This window comes from Halyomorpha halys, unplaced genomic scaffold (assembly GCF_000696795.3).
Source record: "Halyomorpha halys isolate HHAL.00 unplaced genomic scaffold, Hhal_1.1 Scaffold390.1, whole genome shotgun sequence".
Lineage (NCBI taxonomy): Eukaryota > Metazoa > Arthropoda > Insecta > Hemiptera > Pentatomidae > Halyomorpha > Halyomorpha halys.
The window spans coordinates 1,524,194-1,541,166 of NW_027112043.1; the positions used below are offsets into that span (position 1 = coordinate 1,524,194).

Below are 16,973 nucleotides of genomic sequence, written 5' to 3' on the forward strand. Positions count from 1 at the left end.
GAAAAATTGTTAAGGCTAAACACCTTCGGTACAAAAATAAAAGTAAGCCCACATGAAAAGTTAAATATAAGTAAGGGAGTGTCTGTGACGACCAATATGGGAGTGACAATTTCCCAACACTATTACATTTCAGCACCAAAAAAACATCCTGGATGGATAATAGAAAAAGCTAATTGGGAGGAATTCGTAAGACAAATAAAAAAAATCAGAACACATCGACCAGAAAATGTAGACCAAACAATTGAGAACTTTACGCATAATATAATACAGTCAGCCCTATAGACAATACCGGAAACAAAGGGGGATCCTAAAACAAATCATACTCCATGGTTTGATGATGAATGCCGGAAAAACATTAGTATAAAGAACAAAACTCTCAAAGATTTTCAACAAAAACCTACTAAGGACAACTTGATAAAATATAAAAAACAAAAAGCTATTGTCAGAAACCTTATAAAGATTAAAAAGAAAAGATCCTTGACTTAATACGGGAATCAATAAACTGTAACACTCCAATAAAAAAGTATAGCGAAAAATCCATAGTATAGCCGATAATAACAATAGAGAGACCCCGATACTAAAAATTCAAAATGAAATTATTACAAATCCTAAAATAATAGCGGAAACTCTCGTGGATCATTTCGCAGCCATTTCTAACCTGGATAACAATCATAATCAAGAAGAACAGGGAATAGATTTTACACCATCTACAATACAAGACAACTCATCTCAGCTGGAATATAATTGCCCCTTCACAATCTGGGAACTACAAACAGCAATAGATGAAATAAAATCCTCCTCACCCGGAATAGATGAAGTACATAACGCTATGATAAAACACTTTCCTTATGAAACTAATAAAGAGATTCTTGCAATATTCAACAGTATCTGGGAAACATCCACATACCCTGAGGCTTGGAGAGAATCGATAGTCCTCCCTATACTCAAACCGAGCAAAAATAAGCTACAATCCAACAGCCACCGGCCAATATCGCTTACCAGCTGTTTGTCAAAACTCCTGGAGAAAATGGTTAACAGACGTCTGATGTGGGTTATTGAAAAATTGAACCTCTTATCACCTATACAATGTGATTTTAGGAAAAGCAGATCGACTATAGACCAGCTTGTGACAATGGAAGCCTAAATTCTTAACACTTTTATAGATCAATCAGAACCAGTAGGTATATTTTTTGATATTGAAAAACCATATGACATTATAGACCGGAAAATTATAATAAAAACACTATATGAATGGGGGTTCAGAGGAATGTTGCCAAAGTTTATTCAAAGCTTCCTACAGAAAAGATATATCAGCGTAAGAGTTGGAGAATTGACCTCAAGTCTTTAAGAAATAGTTAACGGCATTCCACAGGGAAGTGTTTTAAGTTGTACACTGTTTGCAATAGCAATAAATTCTATAACAAATGTAATACCTAAATCAATAAAAGCATTCCTTTTATGTACATGATTTAACAATCTTTCTAAGATTCAATAGACAAGAGTGGATGAGAAGAGCACTACAGAATGTACTGAGTAGTCTACAAGCTTGGTCAGAAAGCAAAAATCTCCGCTTCTCTATTGAAAGCAGTGTATTATTTTCAAGAAAGAGAACTCCAAGCCCAGAACCTCAACTTTTTATGTACGAAAATTCTCTAACATTCTGCGACAGCACCAGATTTCTCGAACTGATATTGGACCATAAACTAACATGGTCAAATCATATAAAACACTTGCGAGAATGCTTTAAGAGGCACAGGCTGTTAAAAGTATTAGCAAAAACATCTTGGGGAGCTGATAGGAAGTCGATGTTCATGGTCTACTTAAGTATAGTACGATCCAAGATAGACTACGGCTGTGAGGTTTATTCTTTAGCTAAAACAGTCTCCTACTCTTAGACTCCATACACTATACTGGAATAAGATTTGCCACAGGTGCTTTCAGGACGAGCCCAATTGAAAGTCTTTGTGCTGAGGCTTCTTTACCACCACTTATTTTTCGGAGGCAGGAACTCATGAAGTTACATTACCAAAATCAAACTCCAACCAACTAACCCTGCGTACCTCCATATATTTCACCTTCCTTGCATGAGAAAATATGAAATGATTCCTTCACGAACGCTCCATTAGGCCTAAGACAGAAATCATAAGAGAGATGTATGGCCTGCCTACAAACCAAGTTGATTCTATCTATAGATTGCCCCCATGGAAATACCAGTCTTACAAAATAGATCCAACTATGAAACGCCAGAACCACGACTCAAATAAAATTCAATTCTTAAAGCTGAACAATATTTACAGCTGAACTTCAGGCGATTTCAACAGCACTTCATTTATCCATAGAAAGTAAATACTCAAACATACTCATTTGTACAGATTCAATGTCTACACTCCAGAGTCTATCAAACTTCAGTCAAAGCGGACCTACGATAGACAAAATTCACAACTATATAGACATGCTAAAACATTTTTTAAAAAAGTGTATCCTTTCTCTGGACTCCAGGGCACTCAGGAATACCTGGAAATGAGGCACCTGCTAAAGAGGCTGCTACAATGAATGTTCCACCACTCCAAATTTACGAGCTGAAAGACAAAGGCATTTTTAAGGAACAGGATCCGAAAAGTTGGGATTCAATGTGGGCTGAGGTGCCACTCACCATTAAACTAAGAAATGTTTAAAAAAAAACACCAAAGTGAACAAGTGCCATTAGAGGAAACAGAAGAGAAGAAGTGGTTGTTGCAAGAGTCAGAATAGGACATTCCAAATTAACACACCTCCACTTAATCACAAAAGAGGACCAACATATATGCCAAACCTGTCGATCCACGTTATCGATAAAGCATATAATTGAAGAATGCTCATCATTTCGTCAAGGCTTCAAAAATAATAAAATTCCAAGTACAAGAGAATTGGATTTTCTTATAAAAAAATTAATCATTTATATGGATTAAGAGAGTTAGGCTTTTAACACGTTTTATGAAAACATAAGCATCATAAAAACTTGTTAAAATTGAAATTAAATAAAATAGACAAATTCTCAACTGCTATATTGTGAATAAGTTTTGTTATTATAAATTGAAAACCATTTAGATTAAGAGAGTTTGGAGGAAATCATATTAATAAAGGATTAAGGGAGTTAGGCTGTTAAAATGCTGAATAATGACATATGCACCGTAAAAACATGTTATAAATTAAGAAATAAATAAAGATAGCAATTTTGTTTATGAAAATATGATTTAAGAGTAAATAAGAGAATTAGGAAAGATATTTTATAGTAAAGTGGTCATTTAAACTATATTTTTATTTGAATTAGATTTTGACAAAATAATTCCACATTATAACTACTTAATTTTAAGGTCTTGGGTAAATTTGTTTTTGGGATCCATAGCGGATTGGTGTTTGAGGCCCTGGGCAGATTATTTATTGGGCAGGGACCAAAACCATTTAGATTTTAGAAGTTTCCAGAGTTTGGAAGAAATTAATTTCTTAATTAATTAAACTTCTTCAGAAACTCAGGGACACCTCTATTTCCCATTTTAATGAATATTTGAAGTAATTATTACCCTTCCTACCATTGTATTTCCTGGAATCCTACCATAACCAAGTTGACCAATTCCACCTTCCATCATTTATCTGATGTCCTCTTATATTGCAATGTCCTGTTCTTACCTCTGTTCAGGCAACTTTAAATTATTCTGCCTCTTTTTGTTATAAGTTATATTTTTACTTAATTTAATTGGATATAGTTAATGAAAAATCTTCTTCCTTATTTAATAAACTTAATGATCTTTTACTGGAAGAATCTTTGGAACTAAACTGGATTTGGTGAATGACACAATTCATCCTTTTTCAAATAAAATAATTTATTTCATATAATCAGCAACAATGTTTCGGGAAATATTTCCCATCTTCAGGTTGCTGATAAAAATAGCCTATATATAACATATAATTATCTCCTTTCTTGCTAATATATAATGATATTAATGTCACTTAATAAATAAAAACTATTTAACTGTTAATAGTCATACATTTTATGAGAATAATTGAATGAGAATGACAAGAAAGGAGATAATTATATGTTATATATAAGTTATTTTTATCAGCAACCTGAAGATGGGGGATATTTCCCAAAACGTTGTTTCTGATTATATGAAATAAATTATTTTATTTGAAAAAAGAAGAATTGTGTCATTCGCCAAATCCAGTTTAGTTCCTTATTTAAATTTTAAATTAAAATTGAAACAGAAAATGTGATTAATAGAAGATATATTTAATCAGATAATTGTTTTTTAATAAAAATAAAAATTGTGGCACATATATTAATTGCAAGTATGCATAGGATTGTTATTGTGAACATATTTATAGATACCTGATGATGGGGTCACAGCCCTGAAATGTCGTTATGTGATGTAATAAAAATTAAAAAAATTTAACTAAGGAAGAGAAGTTTTCATTCACTATATTTAATTACTTTAATGAAACTCATTCAGTGAAACCTATAACTTTAAGTTTATATTTTCACATACAGTATATACAATCAGGAGTAGTAAGTACAACAACTTGCTGTCCTCCTTGAAAAGTTAGGATTTAACAGATATGATCTCACATTTTTGCCAACATTATTTTACTCATTGATGAAAGCAACCTTACCAATAATTATGGTGTCTTATTAATACTTTAAATGATTCTAGCATGTATAAAGCATATTTGTAAAATATTGCTTTCTATATTTGAAAAATTAATTATTTATATAAATTTGATCTTGGCTTATGACCAATAGAGAAACAAACAAACTTTTTCTAGGAATAGCCTATAATTACAAATGTGAATACACATGTCTGAATATACAGATAAACTAAAAAAAATAAATAAATAAAAAAATTATAAAAAATTGTTATACAAACAAAAAATCTAGTTATAATCAATTATTTTTACACATATACTTAAAGCCATAATGAGATAAATTATTAAGGTTAGTATACAATCCTTCGCAACATTTTCATGATGTTACTTTACTTTCATATAAGATTTTTAAAAGTAAAAAAGATTTTGCATAGACCAGACAACAATTATATATATGTTTCAATGAAGTTTACAATTTCTTGATGTTTGGGAAGAGGAATTGTAGTTGTACAAGTTTTCTCGCCATTCCTTGTCTAAACATTGCCCCAACAGACACCGCTGTACACAAACAGCATGAAAGCAACAAGAATGTATCTTTAACTGGTTTTCCATCCTCATCCACAGCTACCATTCTCCAGGTGAATGTACTTCTGTTTGCACAGTCTTGTAGCCATTGGGAAATGAGTTATTAAAAAAGTAGCTTTGTTCAGGTTCATCTCTAAAATGATAAGATGAGGCTTTTATTAATATAAAACAAGCTTTAAATAAAATGTAAAATTTGTAATTGTAAATTTTTTTTCTTTTAATTTGACAACTGATGTTTTGGCCTGACTATGTAGGGGTCCTTGAAGGTTGAGTGAGTGTGTGTTTGCATTAATTAAAGAGTGAAGTTAGTTATCTTAACAAAGTTCATTACTTTTTAGAATTATGTATCTATAAATCCATTAATTAAAAAATACATTACATAAAAAAGACAAACATGCTTCTATAAATCTATAGTTCTAAGAAAAAATATAACACCTTAGTTTTGTGAGATGACAATCTTTTTTTTTTTTTCTTTTTTTAATTTTTTATTTATTATTCCTGAGAAACTTCAACAATTTGGAAAATGGAGCATTTTCATTTTTCACCGTTTTTCAAACATTTTGTATATCCATAAAAATAAAAGATCTGAAATGTTTTTTTGAAATAGTAGTACCAAACCCTTAAAACAATAAATTATATCATAGAACAACCCAGGTGTTGTTTTGTTTCAATTTTTGTATATTTTATTCATTATAATTAATCATTAAATAACTGTTAGGATAATAATTAATTAGCAATAATTATTGCTGCATGATTAAATTAAAAAAAGTTTCAAAAACATTTACTTATTAATTAGTATATCCCAATATTTTAAAATAATACTTACTCAAACCTTTGATTATTTCAATAAATAAAAAATGAACTTGTAACACTTACGACAAGAACACCTCATATGAAAAGTAGTAGCTAAGTTAAGGAGAACGAAGGTAAAACAAAGTTTGTAATGTTTATGAAACAATAATTCTTTTTTATTTTTATTGTGAGAACATTTTTTTACTTAAAGAAAACGAAATTGAGAAATAATAACTAAAAATTAGAAAAAAACAAACGATAGAATCATAAACACAGGCAAAAAATAAATAATTTAAAAAAAATATAGAAGAAATGAAAACATCTATCAATTTGTGCTCCATTGGGACAAAACTAAACAATGTTAAACAAGAAAAAATTACTATTGTTTAAAAAAAAAGTATAATATTAAATTAATTACCAAACATTTCAACTCTAAATTTTATAAGGTTTAACCTCCTGTTACTTAAAAGAGTATTGTGAATCAAAAAAGTAATTAAATGAAGTGGACAGAGATACTTTTATAGGCAAAAAACCATCAGTTAAAAATTGAGACATTTTATTTATTTTTGAAAATCTGTTTTCTACTTAAAACATATAATTTTTCCTCCCTAAGACATTAATCTCAATAGTCCAAGAGGTGATGAAAAAAAAAAAGCCTGACCTGAACTAGCTTCAATTACACCTGATAGGGTGCATCTGATTCAGTCAGGTGTTCTGATGAGAGGGCTGTCTGTAAAATAAAAAAAATCCATTCGATTCACACTGAAAATGATTTCTTTTCTTGTTCTAAAATGTAATTAGTACAAAAATAGTGGTCAGCGACTTTGGCGAGGGTGGAAACTGTGTCAGCTGATGATAAAAACTATTTACCTTAAAATGGTTTGAGCCTGACAAATATTTTAATCCATTATTTCAAACTTGTGAATATGTATGGAAACAGCTATCAACCTGTTTTGAGAGGATGGAAAGACGATCATCCACCACCAAGAGGACTAGTAAAAATTTAAAAATTGAAAATCATTTGAACAAAATTAAAAATTTTTTCAGGTTTTCGTTTCTGATTTATAAAGTAAAAAAATAAACTGTCAGTTTGTGGTGGAAAATGTTTTAGCTAATGATAAGGACAACAAAATGCTTCTTTCTGTCTCAAAATGATTTGGGCCAGTCTTACACTTTGATAGATTATTTTATGCTCCTGAATGTGGATGGAAACCACCTTCAGACAATTTAAAGAGGGAGGAAATGCCTTCAGCTGCCACTAAGAGGGGGTAATAAATACTTGAAAATTAAAAATCATTTCAGTAAAACTTAAAATTTTTTCATGTCTTTTTCTTAAAATTTCAGCAAGGATGAAAATTTCCTGTGTCTCGCTTTTGACATTTAAAGAACAAAAAATAACTCAACCAGTCCAGTGGAGATGGAAAATATGTAAGCTAATGATGAAAAACAAAACAAAAACAAAAAAACAAAATTGTTTTTAAAAGCAGAATACCCACACCCACTCAACCTGATGAAAATCTGAAATTTAGGTCACCACTAGGAGGGGATAATAAAAACTTGAAAAATCAAAATCATTTCAGTAATGTGAATCCATTAAGCCATTGCCTTCCCACCTTTTCCAAGGTGGCTGACAGTTGTTCTCAGGCATATCTATGAACGAAAATCTATGAAACAATAATTTATGAAGAATCAGCCAGGTTTTATAAGTTGATCATCAGCTGTAACATTACCCTCCCCCACCAGTCTGGCTGACAGTTATTATTATTTTACTTAATATATCAGAAACAAGATGCAAAACTTTAGATAATTTAAAGCTTTAGATAAAGTTATTAAATTGGAAATTAAAATTTTGTAAACAAATTAAAATCAATATATGTATAATCTTTGGTTTGTTTTCCAAATTTGATACTATTAAGTCACATATTTTAAGTATTTTTTTTTATTATCTTCAGGCAATACTCTTTAATAACTCTATGTTATCAAATGTTTAATCAGGATCTAAAGGAAGTAGTAAAAGCTTTTAATACAAATTTGCTTGATATACGTTTACTGGCTTAGTTGAGAAAAAACCTTTCATCACTTGAAGAAAAAAAATAAAAAGGAAAAATACCAAACTGGTAAGTAGAGACCAGTTGCATCAACTGCTCATTAATTTTCTAAACATATGAGCTATTCCGTAGTAAAACATGGTAACTGCAAAAATTAAAACTTTTATAACATTAAATTGTTTGTTAATTATTATTTTTTAATAGTTGGAAGATAGTCTTGTTTGTAGTCAATAAAGGCACTAAATAGTAAAAAACAAACTATTTAATGGTAATCCTATACTATATTGTATTTTTACTGATCACCACCAACAATCTAGCAAGATCCAGCGGGAGGCAGGAGGCAGCAGCCCCCCTAGAGGTGGAAACAAAATATTAATTTAATAAAAATAATTTAATTTCAAGGAAATACTAATAGTAATAACTAATAAATCACTGCGAAAATTATATATAATTTTCCTAAAATTTTGGTTTCATTTCCTTTATCAGTGCTGAAATGCCACAACATGTTTGACTATGGCTAGCCCTCCCCTAGTTTTGAGTCTGGATACACTCTTGCTATGGTCAACTATTAATCTTCCAATACAATTTTTTATTTTCAAACAACATTCACCATATCTTGATATCAACATTATTCTTTAAAGAAAACAAATCTCCTAAATATCCCAATTACTAGATTTAGGTATGAAGATAGATTAATTGAATACAATTGAAAGTTTGATATAAATTAATATATTTAGTTATTTACACACCGATGTTTTTGAACATCCATTCCAATGACATAAGGTCTATTCCAACAGCTTCTGATCATCGAGAACTGCACGGAGCATATGTAGTAAATGTTTATCCCCTCCCAAACCCTATACTGTGCATGCTTTATGCAATTCTGGATAATCAGAAGTCGTTGGAATAGATCTTCTGTTATTGAAATGAATGTTCAAAAACATCAATTTATTTTTAGCAATGTTTTGTAAGCAACGATATTTTAATATTGAACATTGATATTTTATAACATCGATGTTTTTGTTGTCGATATTGGATTCTTAGTTCCCGCAACCACTTATGACTGTAGGGAGCTTGCGTAGTAAGTGTTTTTCCCTCCCAAACCCTGTCTTGGGGGTGCTCCGCACAGTTCCGGACAGTCAGAATTGGTTGTTGGAACAGACATTTAACTTATCTTTATACCATTGTTAGCGTGAAAGTACTTCCTCATCTCACCACATTTTTTATTGTTTATCTGTAATAAATATGAATCTGTTTAAACAATAATTTTTTTGTTTTTATTAAGTTACTTTAAAAAATAAAAAAATTAAGAATTGTGACAAACGTAAAACATCGATGTCAATGTTGCATCCCTACTAGAGTCCCTTCTCAGGGCAGGTACTGTTTTGACAATTTGCAAACGGTTCTGACCTTGGTATTAGATTCCAAAGGAGTCCAAAACGGTACTGCGCATGCTGCTGACAGTTTGCTGACTGTCAAATCGGTGCTTGGAACCAACCTAGAGTCTGGTCTAGTAATAATAATAATGCCTATCATCATTTACTATTTGAGTTTTTTTGACCGCACCCGGACCATATTCCATTCATCTATACACACGGTCAATCAATAATCTTCCAATAATAATAATGGTTTGCCGCCTTTTGGAGTGCCTAAAGTAAATATTGATAAATACCAAATTGAAAAAAATCACAACCATTTCTTGTAAATTACTTCTAAAACTAGTACAATTATCAATAAATCCAAAATTATTGGTGCTAGTCTAAAAAACTCAAGTTGATTTCATGATTTAAAACTACAATTTTTACTTCTTTGTATGAAAGGTCCTCCCCAATTACAAGGGAGGTTTCATGAAGTTGTTATGTCTTGATCATTTAGTAGGAATGACATTTCTTTTAAGCATGAAATTGTATTTATTCAAATATGACAACTATCCCACTTAAAAAAATAATCTGATAAACATGCCATTACCGTTAACCTGACATTTATAATGCGATGTTACTTATTAGCCGTCCGATGTCTTCGAACTAAGTGTTGTTTATTATTGTTAATTATTTGTATTATTTTGATTATTGGTCGAGTGTTTCATCACAAACGAGCAGCTTTTTTTCGATCAATTTTAGGGAGATCTAGTAATGATTACGATTTTTTTCGTCCGTTTTTTTCAAATTTTTCTAAAAATCACCAATTTGTACCTGGTCAGTTCTTAAACAACTATGTACCACAAAATTTTAGCTTTTGTAAATTTAGGTTTGGATTACCTTACAATTTAGAATATGAGAATGATGATGTTAGGTACCCTCCAGAATTGAGGGAAGAAAGTGATTACAGAGTTGTATATAATGTCCTGGAATCATCTTACCCTCTTAATGCCAGTACAAATGTAACATACTGCACTCATGCTACTCCAGAGTTTGTCTTTTACTTGGTAGAAATCCTGCATCGTTGGCAAGGTCCTGTTAGCATTGCTACATTTGTTCCTAGTACTGATGCTTCATTAGTAATCTGTATTCTCAATAGGCTTTGTAGATGTTTGCCTGATATGTCTAGAGTTTCTTTGCATTTTGTTTTCCCACAAAAGTATCCACCTCAATTAACTGATTGTCCTTTGTCTTTGGTTATGCCATATGATTGCTCTACACCATATGCTGTTCTTAAAAAGTCTATTCATACATTTCGTTCTTCTGAGTTGTTGACTTATCCTGTAAATGTTGCTCGAAACGTTGCTAGAAGACAAACCATGACAACATTCGTTCTTGTTTCTGATGTTGAACTGTTTCCTAGCAAAAATTTAGTTAAAAACTTTATTAAAATGGTGGCAAATCTCCAGAAAAAAAGTGGTGTTGGACTGGAAGAATGTATAAACAAATTGGTGTATGTTTTACCAGTTTTTGAAGTTCAACATTATGAAGTCATTCCTGATATTAAATCAAAATTATTACAACTTTATGGCCAAAGTCAAGCATTTTACTTCCATCGATGGGTTTGTAGCCATTGTCAAAGATTTCCAGGATTGCAGCGTTGGCTATTGAGGAAATCATTAATTCTTGATAATAAAATAGAAGCAAGTAGATTTCTTACTGAAATAAAATATTTGATAAGTGTTTTATTCAATTTTTACCATTACGATACCTCCTTGTTGCAGCCTTTTTTTGTCGTTAGAAGGGAATTTCCATTTCACCGTTGGGAGCCTGTTTTTATAGGAACCAATGCTGATCCACTGTACAGTGAAATGCTTAGTTGGGAAGGGCAACAAGATAAAATGACACAGGTACATTTTACTCTCCCTCTCTATTAGTTTTATAAAAATATTGTATTATATTTACATTATAATGTAAATTTGTAATATTCTTAGATGCATGAAATGTGCCTTCTGAGATATAGATTTGTTATCCTCGATGGTGCCTTTTTGGTGCATTCACCTGGAGTAAAAAGAAAAGCTGATATAACTAAAGATAGTTGGAGATTAGAGCAACAGAGGCTTAATAATTTTCATTACGACAATATTATCACAAGCATTACTGCTCGTCAAAAACATAATACTCGCTGTAAGGTACATTAAATTGCATTTAGTTTGTTAATCTGTAATTCAAACTTAAGATGCTTTTTAAAGAAAACTATGCATTGTTCAAAGTGGTTGTAAATACTATACATTTAATTGTTCTAGTCTTTTTTTTATACAATTCTGTAAAAATATATAATTTTATTTATTTTTGTTGTATTACAAGATACTTGTAACAAAATTATTTAATTTTTGTCTTTAGTTTAGAGTAAAGAACATTTTTTGTTAAAAAGTGATAAAATTATTTTTTAACTAAATGGAGACCTTAAACAAAATGTTATTATAACTATAAATTATTTTCTGATGTGTATAAAGGTTCTAAAGAGTACATTTTGATATTTAAAATATAATTTTTTGTTTTTGTATCATGATTTAATGTTAAACAACTATAAATCTCATTCCAAATAACTGCTTATTAATTTTATATTATATGTTTCATGTCCATCTCATTTTCTTATGGAAATAAAATTATTAAGATTCTTATATTTTAATGTTTAAAAAAATTGTAATAAATTTGATTAATTTTATACCTCACTATATTGTGGTTTTTAATTCTCTTGACAATTAAAGATTAAAAAAATTTCTATGTTGAACAATGGAATTCAATGTCAATATTTATTAATTTGAATTAATTAATATTTTAATTAATTTAAATAATATATATATGAGGGTGTATATATGTGTGCGGTATATATATATATACACCCTCACACACAACCATTTTATATTTATATTGCTGAACTAATGTCCATCTATTAATAAATGATAATTATTTGTTTTCACTAGCTTCAGTGAAAGCTAAAGAACGAAATATTCATCATAACTGAATTTCTTAAGATAGAAACTCGACAGAATGGTCAAATTACATAGACTCTGATGAATATACACAAATTAGCTTTGATTGATTATAAAAAGAATATATAATTTTAAAGAAAATATAATTCAATTAATAATGAATAGTATGATATAGATATGTGTCAGTAAAGAAATAAGTCTGTAACAAGTGAAAGTACAGTACAGCAGCAATGCATATACTTGTAACTTGTTGTGGGGAGGTAGTTTAGGACCATCTTCCTAAACTACCTCCCCACAACAAGTTACAAGTATATGCATTGCTGCTGTACTCAGTTATCTCTAGTTCATGCTGTTTATTATTCTATAGAAATTCTAAAATTTTGAAATAGTTGGTTATTAAATTAAAAATTTAGTATGCGCAAATTAGACTGGAGTGATAAAATTAAATCCATAAGTTTGTCAGATTAGTGATATAAAATTGCTGATATATTATTTTTCAAATAACTCAGTATCTCAGCAGCTGAGAAAAGTTTCCTGGTTGTTTTTTGCTATTTTTGTGCAAAATTTCCTTTATTGTTATTTTAAATTATAGAAAACATGATCTTAAATTCAAACTATTTGTTTTATATTGACTATAACTTATTTTCTGACAATAATTAATAAAAAATTGCAATTATTTTATTAATTTTAATGATTAAGATTTTTTCATCACGGATTACTGATGTTTAATGAGCTTTATGATATTAGTTATACATGCATTTTTAAAATTTTTAGCAAAGTTGGGAAGTAAAAATGCAATAACTAGTTATTTTTTAAACATAATTGCTGCAATTTATTTATAAAAAAAAAATTATTTTTATTATGAGTGGAAGTAAGTAAACTTCTGAGGATGTTATCTTCAAAAACCTCTTAAGATATCGTACATTCTCAACACCATGTAAAAGTTCTTAGCTTCCTGGGACATCACCATTGGAGAAACAGGGAAGGTGTCATCATCCTTCAACTGTATGAAGACAACAAATTTGGTAGATTTGAGAACCTATTTCCAACTGCAAAAATTGTGGCAATATGTTTTATTCAGTTACTAAAACTTAAAATCAAGGTTTTAAAATTCATAACAGGTAAGTAAAAAGTTTATACCTAAAGGAGTTTGGAATATTAAAATACTTCACAGTGTAGTTGGAAAATTCAAGATTGTTTATCTCCCCCAATTGCTGTAGCAATACTCCTGGTCACTTCCAAATTTACAAAAATAACTTTTGAAAGGAAGTCATATATTTTATTTAATGGATATTAAGTTTTCTTAATAATTTTACATTTCGCTACTTCACTTGAATTATATTTCAAAATTATTGGGTCATGATCACTAATTAAACATTTCATAGTTTATTATATTTAACTCTTAGTAATTTTTATAATTTAGCAAAAACACTTGCACTATATTTTTAAAATAAATTAACTTTTTCTGGCTTGACTTTTATACAGGTCTTGCTACTTTGAGTTCTTAGAAAAAACTAACAAGTTTGCTTTCTCAGTGCCTGATATTGACTAAAAAGTTCAACAAATTAAAGTATAAATAAATTTTATAAGTTCCTATTCTTGGTGTATGTCATTAATTACAAGTACATGTCAATCGGTACTTGTTTTATATAGATTGCTTTTCTCTAGTATCTTAACAAAAATCAACCCAATTATCCAATAATCGACATTCAAATGATTAAGTAAATGTTATTTATCAACACAATACATTAATATGATATTTAAGATATCTAATAAACCTATATTTCAAAGAAATTTAAAATTCATTAATAATTCTTAATTCAGACTTATGAAATAAATTATAACTTTTTACAAATAAAAAATAATTTATCATAAAAATGATAATATTTTCTCTACACTATGGATATAAATCAACTTTTTTAAAAAATATTTTTCACAATATTCACATTTTATTGTTCAATTTCCAATATCTCATGGCAATAGTTAACATTTTTTGATTTTATTTTACAAAATATGTAAAATATTAAATTTTAGAGATGATTTATACTCACAAAAATATATAAAATAAGGAAGAACTAATGTAAGATAAAAAAAAATCATAATTTCATAAAAAAATAAATGTATGTTAACATTTATTTGAAACTTAACCTGCAACATGACAGATGAGTTGTTGGACATAGATACAATTGTTTGTCTATTTTTTTATTATCATAGGTTAAAGATAATAAATTGATTGCTGTGCATATTTATTTATATGAAAATGGATTATATTATCTACAAAAATAATAAATTAGTTCAACATACCAAAATATAAGACAAATATTGTTATGGATCTCTCAGACCAAATTTTTGCACTGAGGGTTAGTGAAAAAACACTTAAGAAATCGAACAGAAAAAAAAGTCAGCCAAGTACATAGGTCAGGATAATTACTTCACAGCTTTTTTCTTTTTTTTTAAAATAAATACTAGTTGATTTGGCAATGCTTTGCCATTGATAGATTTGAGAATGTATATAGATTAAAGGAACACATTTGAAAAATTGATTTTGATTATTGTATGTATTTAGTTAAAATTAAACATTTATATTCAAATTATTATTTCTGCGTTCTGGTAACATAAATTGAACCCACATATGGAATAAAAAACCAACCAACATTTTTTTTCATTAAGTTTTATAATATATATCAATTATTTTTTCATTTCACGAATAAAAAAAATATATAGATTAATATATTTACACATAGATAGAAAGAGCATCTATACAGTGATATAGAGGAACGGTGCGCCATGGTATATGTTATGAAACGAAAATTGTTGAAAAGATTATGGATAAAACAAATTCACAAAAATAAGGAGATTTGATCATTTGAATTTGAGTTGTCTGTATTTTGTGTTAGTCTTTTGGTGATGCTCACCAGATTTGTTGATTAAAATAATTTAGTTACTTTTCTCAATCGAGTCTGAGTCTGTGTGTCTGCCACCTTTATGGCCGTTCTGTCGGTGTCAGTGTCCTAAATAATGGGTTTGTACACTACTGAAGGCTGTTAGAAAGTTTTATATGTCTTCTCGATATAAATTCTGTCGCTGTCGGTAGTTTGAATGTCGTATGTATGTGGTCCATCTTTGCTCTTTGAAGTGAAGTATGTCTCAGTATACCACTCTGAAACTCTTGGCCGTTGAAGGTGCTGTTGGTCAGCATAGGTGCTCCGTAGAGCAGGGCCTGTCTGCCTAGATGTATTGAAACGGGAAGAGAAGAGTTAAGATAGTTTAATCGAACAATATTTAAAAAGCACCTGACATTGGAAGACAGCGTGAAACTCTCCTCTCCCACCCTCTCTGGTAGCTTTACTTATCTGACTTTTCAAACAGACACTTATAGCGAGTAGGTTGGTCAATGAACGAAATTTCACAATCTCACAAGAGGAGATCATAACATACAAAAAAAAACCATTCTTTCCGGCCCGACTCACCCCACTAAGATCCCGAGGGAGCGACAGTCCTATATCACTTTCGAAATATTTAATTTAAAGGGGAAGAGGAGGGTTCAGATAGTTTAATCGAACAATATTTAAAAAGTGCCTGAAATTGAAAAACAGTGTGATACTATACTCTGTATTTACCAATCGATTATTCTTTGTTGGATGATAAAAATATTTTTAATTGCATTAAATGAGTTTAAATATATAAAAAAAATATAAATACTAAAAGATGATTCCAGTAAAGTGGACCAACAAAATTTTCTTTTTAGGAAAAATGAATTCTGATTTTTTTTTTTTTACCTCCTTTCGATTTTTTTTTTAAATCAGTAAAATAGCAATAACTTCAACATTACTCAACCAATCTACACTAACAGAATATTCTGAACTGACATGACTTTTGTGTCATGAAAAATAAAAGTATTAAACATACAGAATGGAAATTTCGCAGTTTTTATCTTTGTTGGATAAACTTTATTTAAAATAAAAATGAAATTTACGCCATTAGTTTCTTTTCAGATAGTGTTGTTCATTGGTTAGATTGTTTTAATTGTAATGTTTTCCTAACTCTGACAAATTTTTATGTATTCCTATGCATAATATATGTCTGTATAAATATTTCATTTATCTTGTTGAAAATTTTCAATTACTATTCCATTAGCACATTTGCTATTAAAAATAAAAATATAAAATATATGCAAAATTAAAAATATTAAATGAATACATGATTCATAGAACAGTGAATAATCAGAAGGAATAAGCCTGTATAAAATTAATAAATTCAAGTTGTATTGAAAAAATTTACATCAATAAAGCCCAACAGTAAATTGAACATGTTGTAAATTATAAACATATTCAGATTATAGATTAAGTAAATTTGTAAGGGAAAAATAAAAGTGATGAAAAGAACAAGAAATGAACTCTTATATTGATTAAAAAGTTAGTTTTCAAACAGGGTTTCAGCAAGCCCTACAATTTGAAATGTGAGTGGGGAGTGAACTGTAAATCCAATTAGTGGAAAAAAAAATAATTTGATTTAGATTTGTGAAACTGCCTACTTTGTTCTGCCTTCTATTTTATCAGTGTAAAAGAAGCACT

The 16,973-nt window shown here is 29.4% G+C and overlaps 1 protein-coding gene and 1 long non-coding RNA gene across 2 annotated transcripts; one reads left to right on the top strand and one right to left on the bottom strand.

Moving 5' to 3' along the window:
- Positions 1 to 4,487: 4,487 nt before the first annotated feature.
- On the bottom strand, positions 4,488 to 10,413 carry LOC136796381 (uncharacterized). Its single transcript, XR_010844090.1, has 3 exons — positions 10,304 to 10,413; positions 6,659 to 6,727; positions 4,488 to 5,338 (listed from the first exon to the last, which is right to left on the bottom strand). It is a non-coding gene; the product is annotated as an uncharacterized lncRNA (long non-coding RNA).
- On the top strand, positions 9,834 to 12,012 carry LOC106682147 (beta-1,4-glucuronyltransferase 1). Its single transcript, XM_014422851.3, has 3 exons — positions 9,834 to 11,106; positions 11,188 to 11,313; positions 11,398 to 12,012. Exons 1-3 carry the CDS (start codon positions 10,033 to 10,035, stop codon positions 11,602 to 11,604), a joined length of 1,407 nt encoding a protein of 468 aa, XP_014278337.1. The 5' UTR covers positions 9,834 to 10,032; the 3' UTR covers positions 11,605 to 12,012.
- The last annotated feature ends 4,961 nt before the right edge of the window (positions 12,013 to 16,973 follow it).

What these genes read in the sequence shown, in the direction of transcription:
- LOC106682147 (XM_014422851.3), top strand. Translation starts at nt 10,033, where the DNA reads ATGCGATGTTACTTATTAGCCGTCCGATGTCTTCGAACTAAGTGTTGT. An exon ending in TTCTTGATAATAAAATAGAA is followed by an intron (nt 11,107 to 11,187) that starts GCAAGTAGATTT and finishes TCCTTGTTGCAG; the next exon opens with CCTTTTTTTGTCGTTAGAAG. An exon ending in AACAAGATAAAATGACACAG is followed by an intron (nt 11,314 to 11,397) that starts GTACATTTTACT and finishes TAATATTCTTAG; the next exon opens with ATGCATGAAATGTGCCTTCT.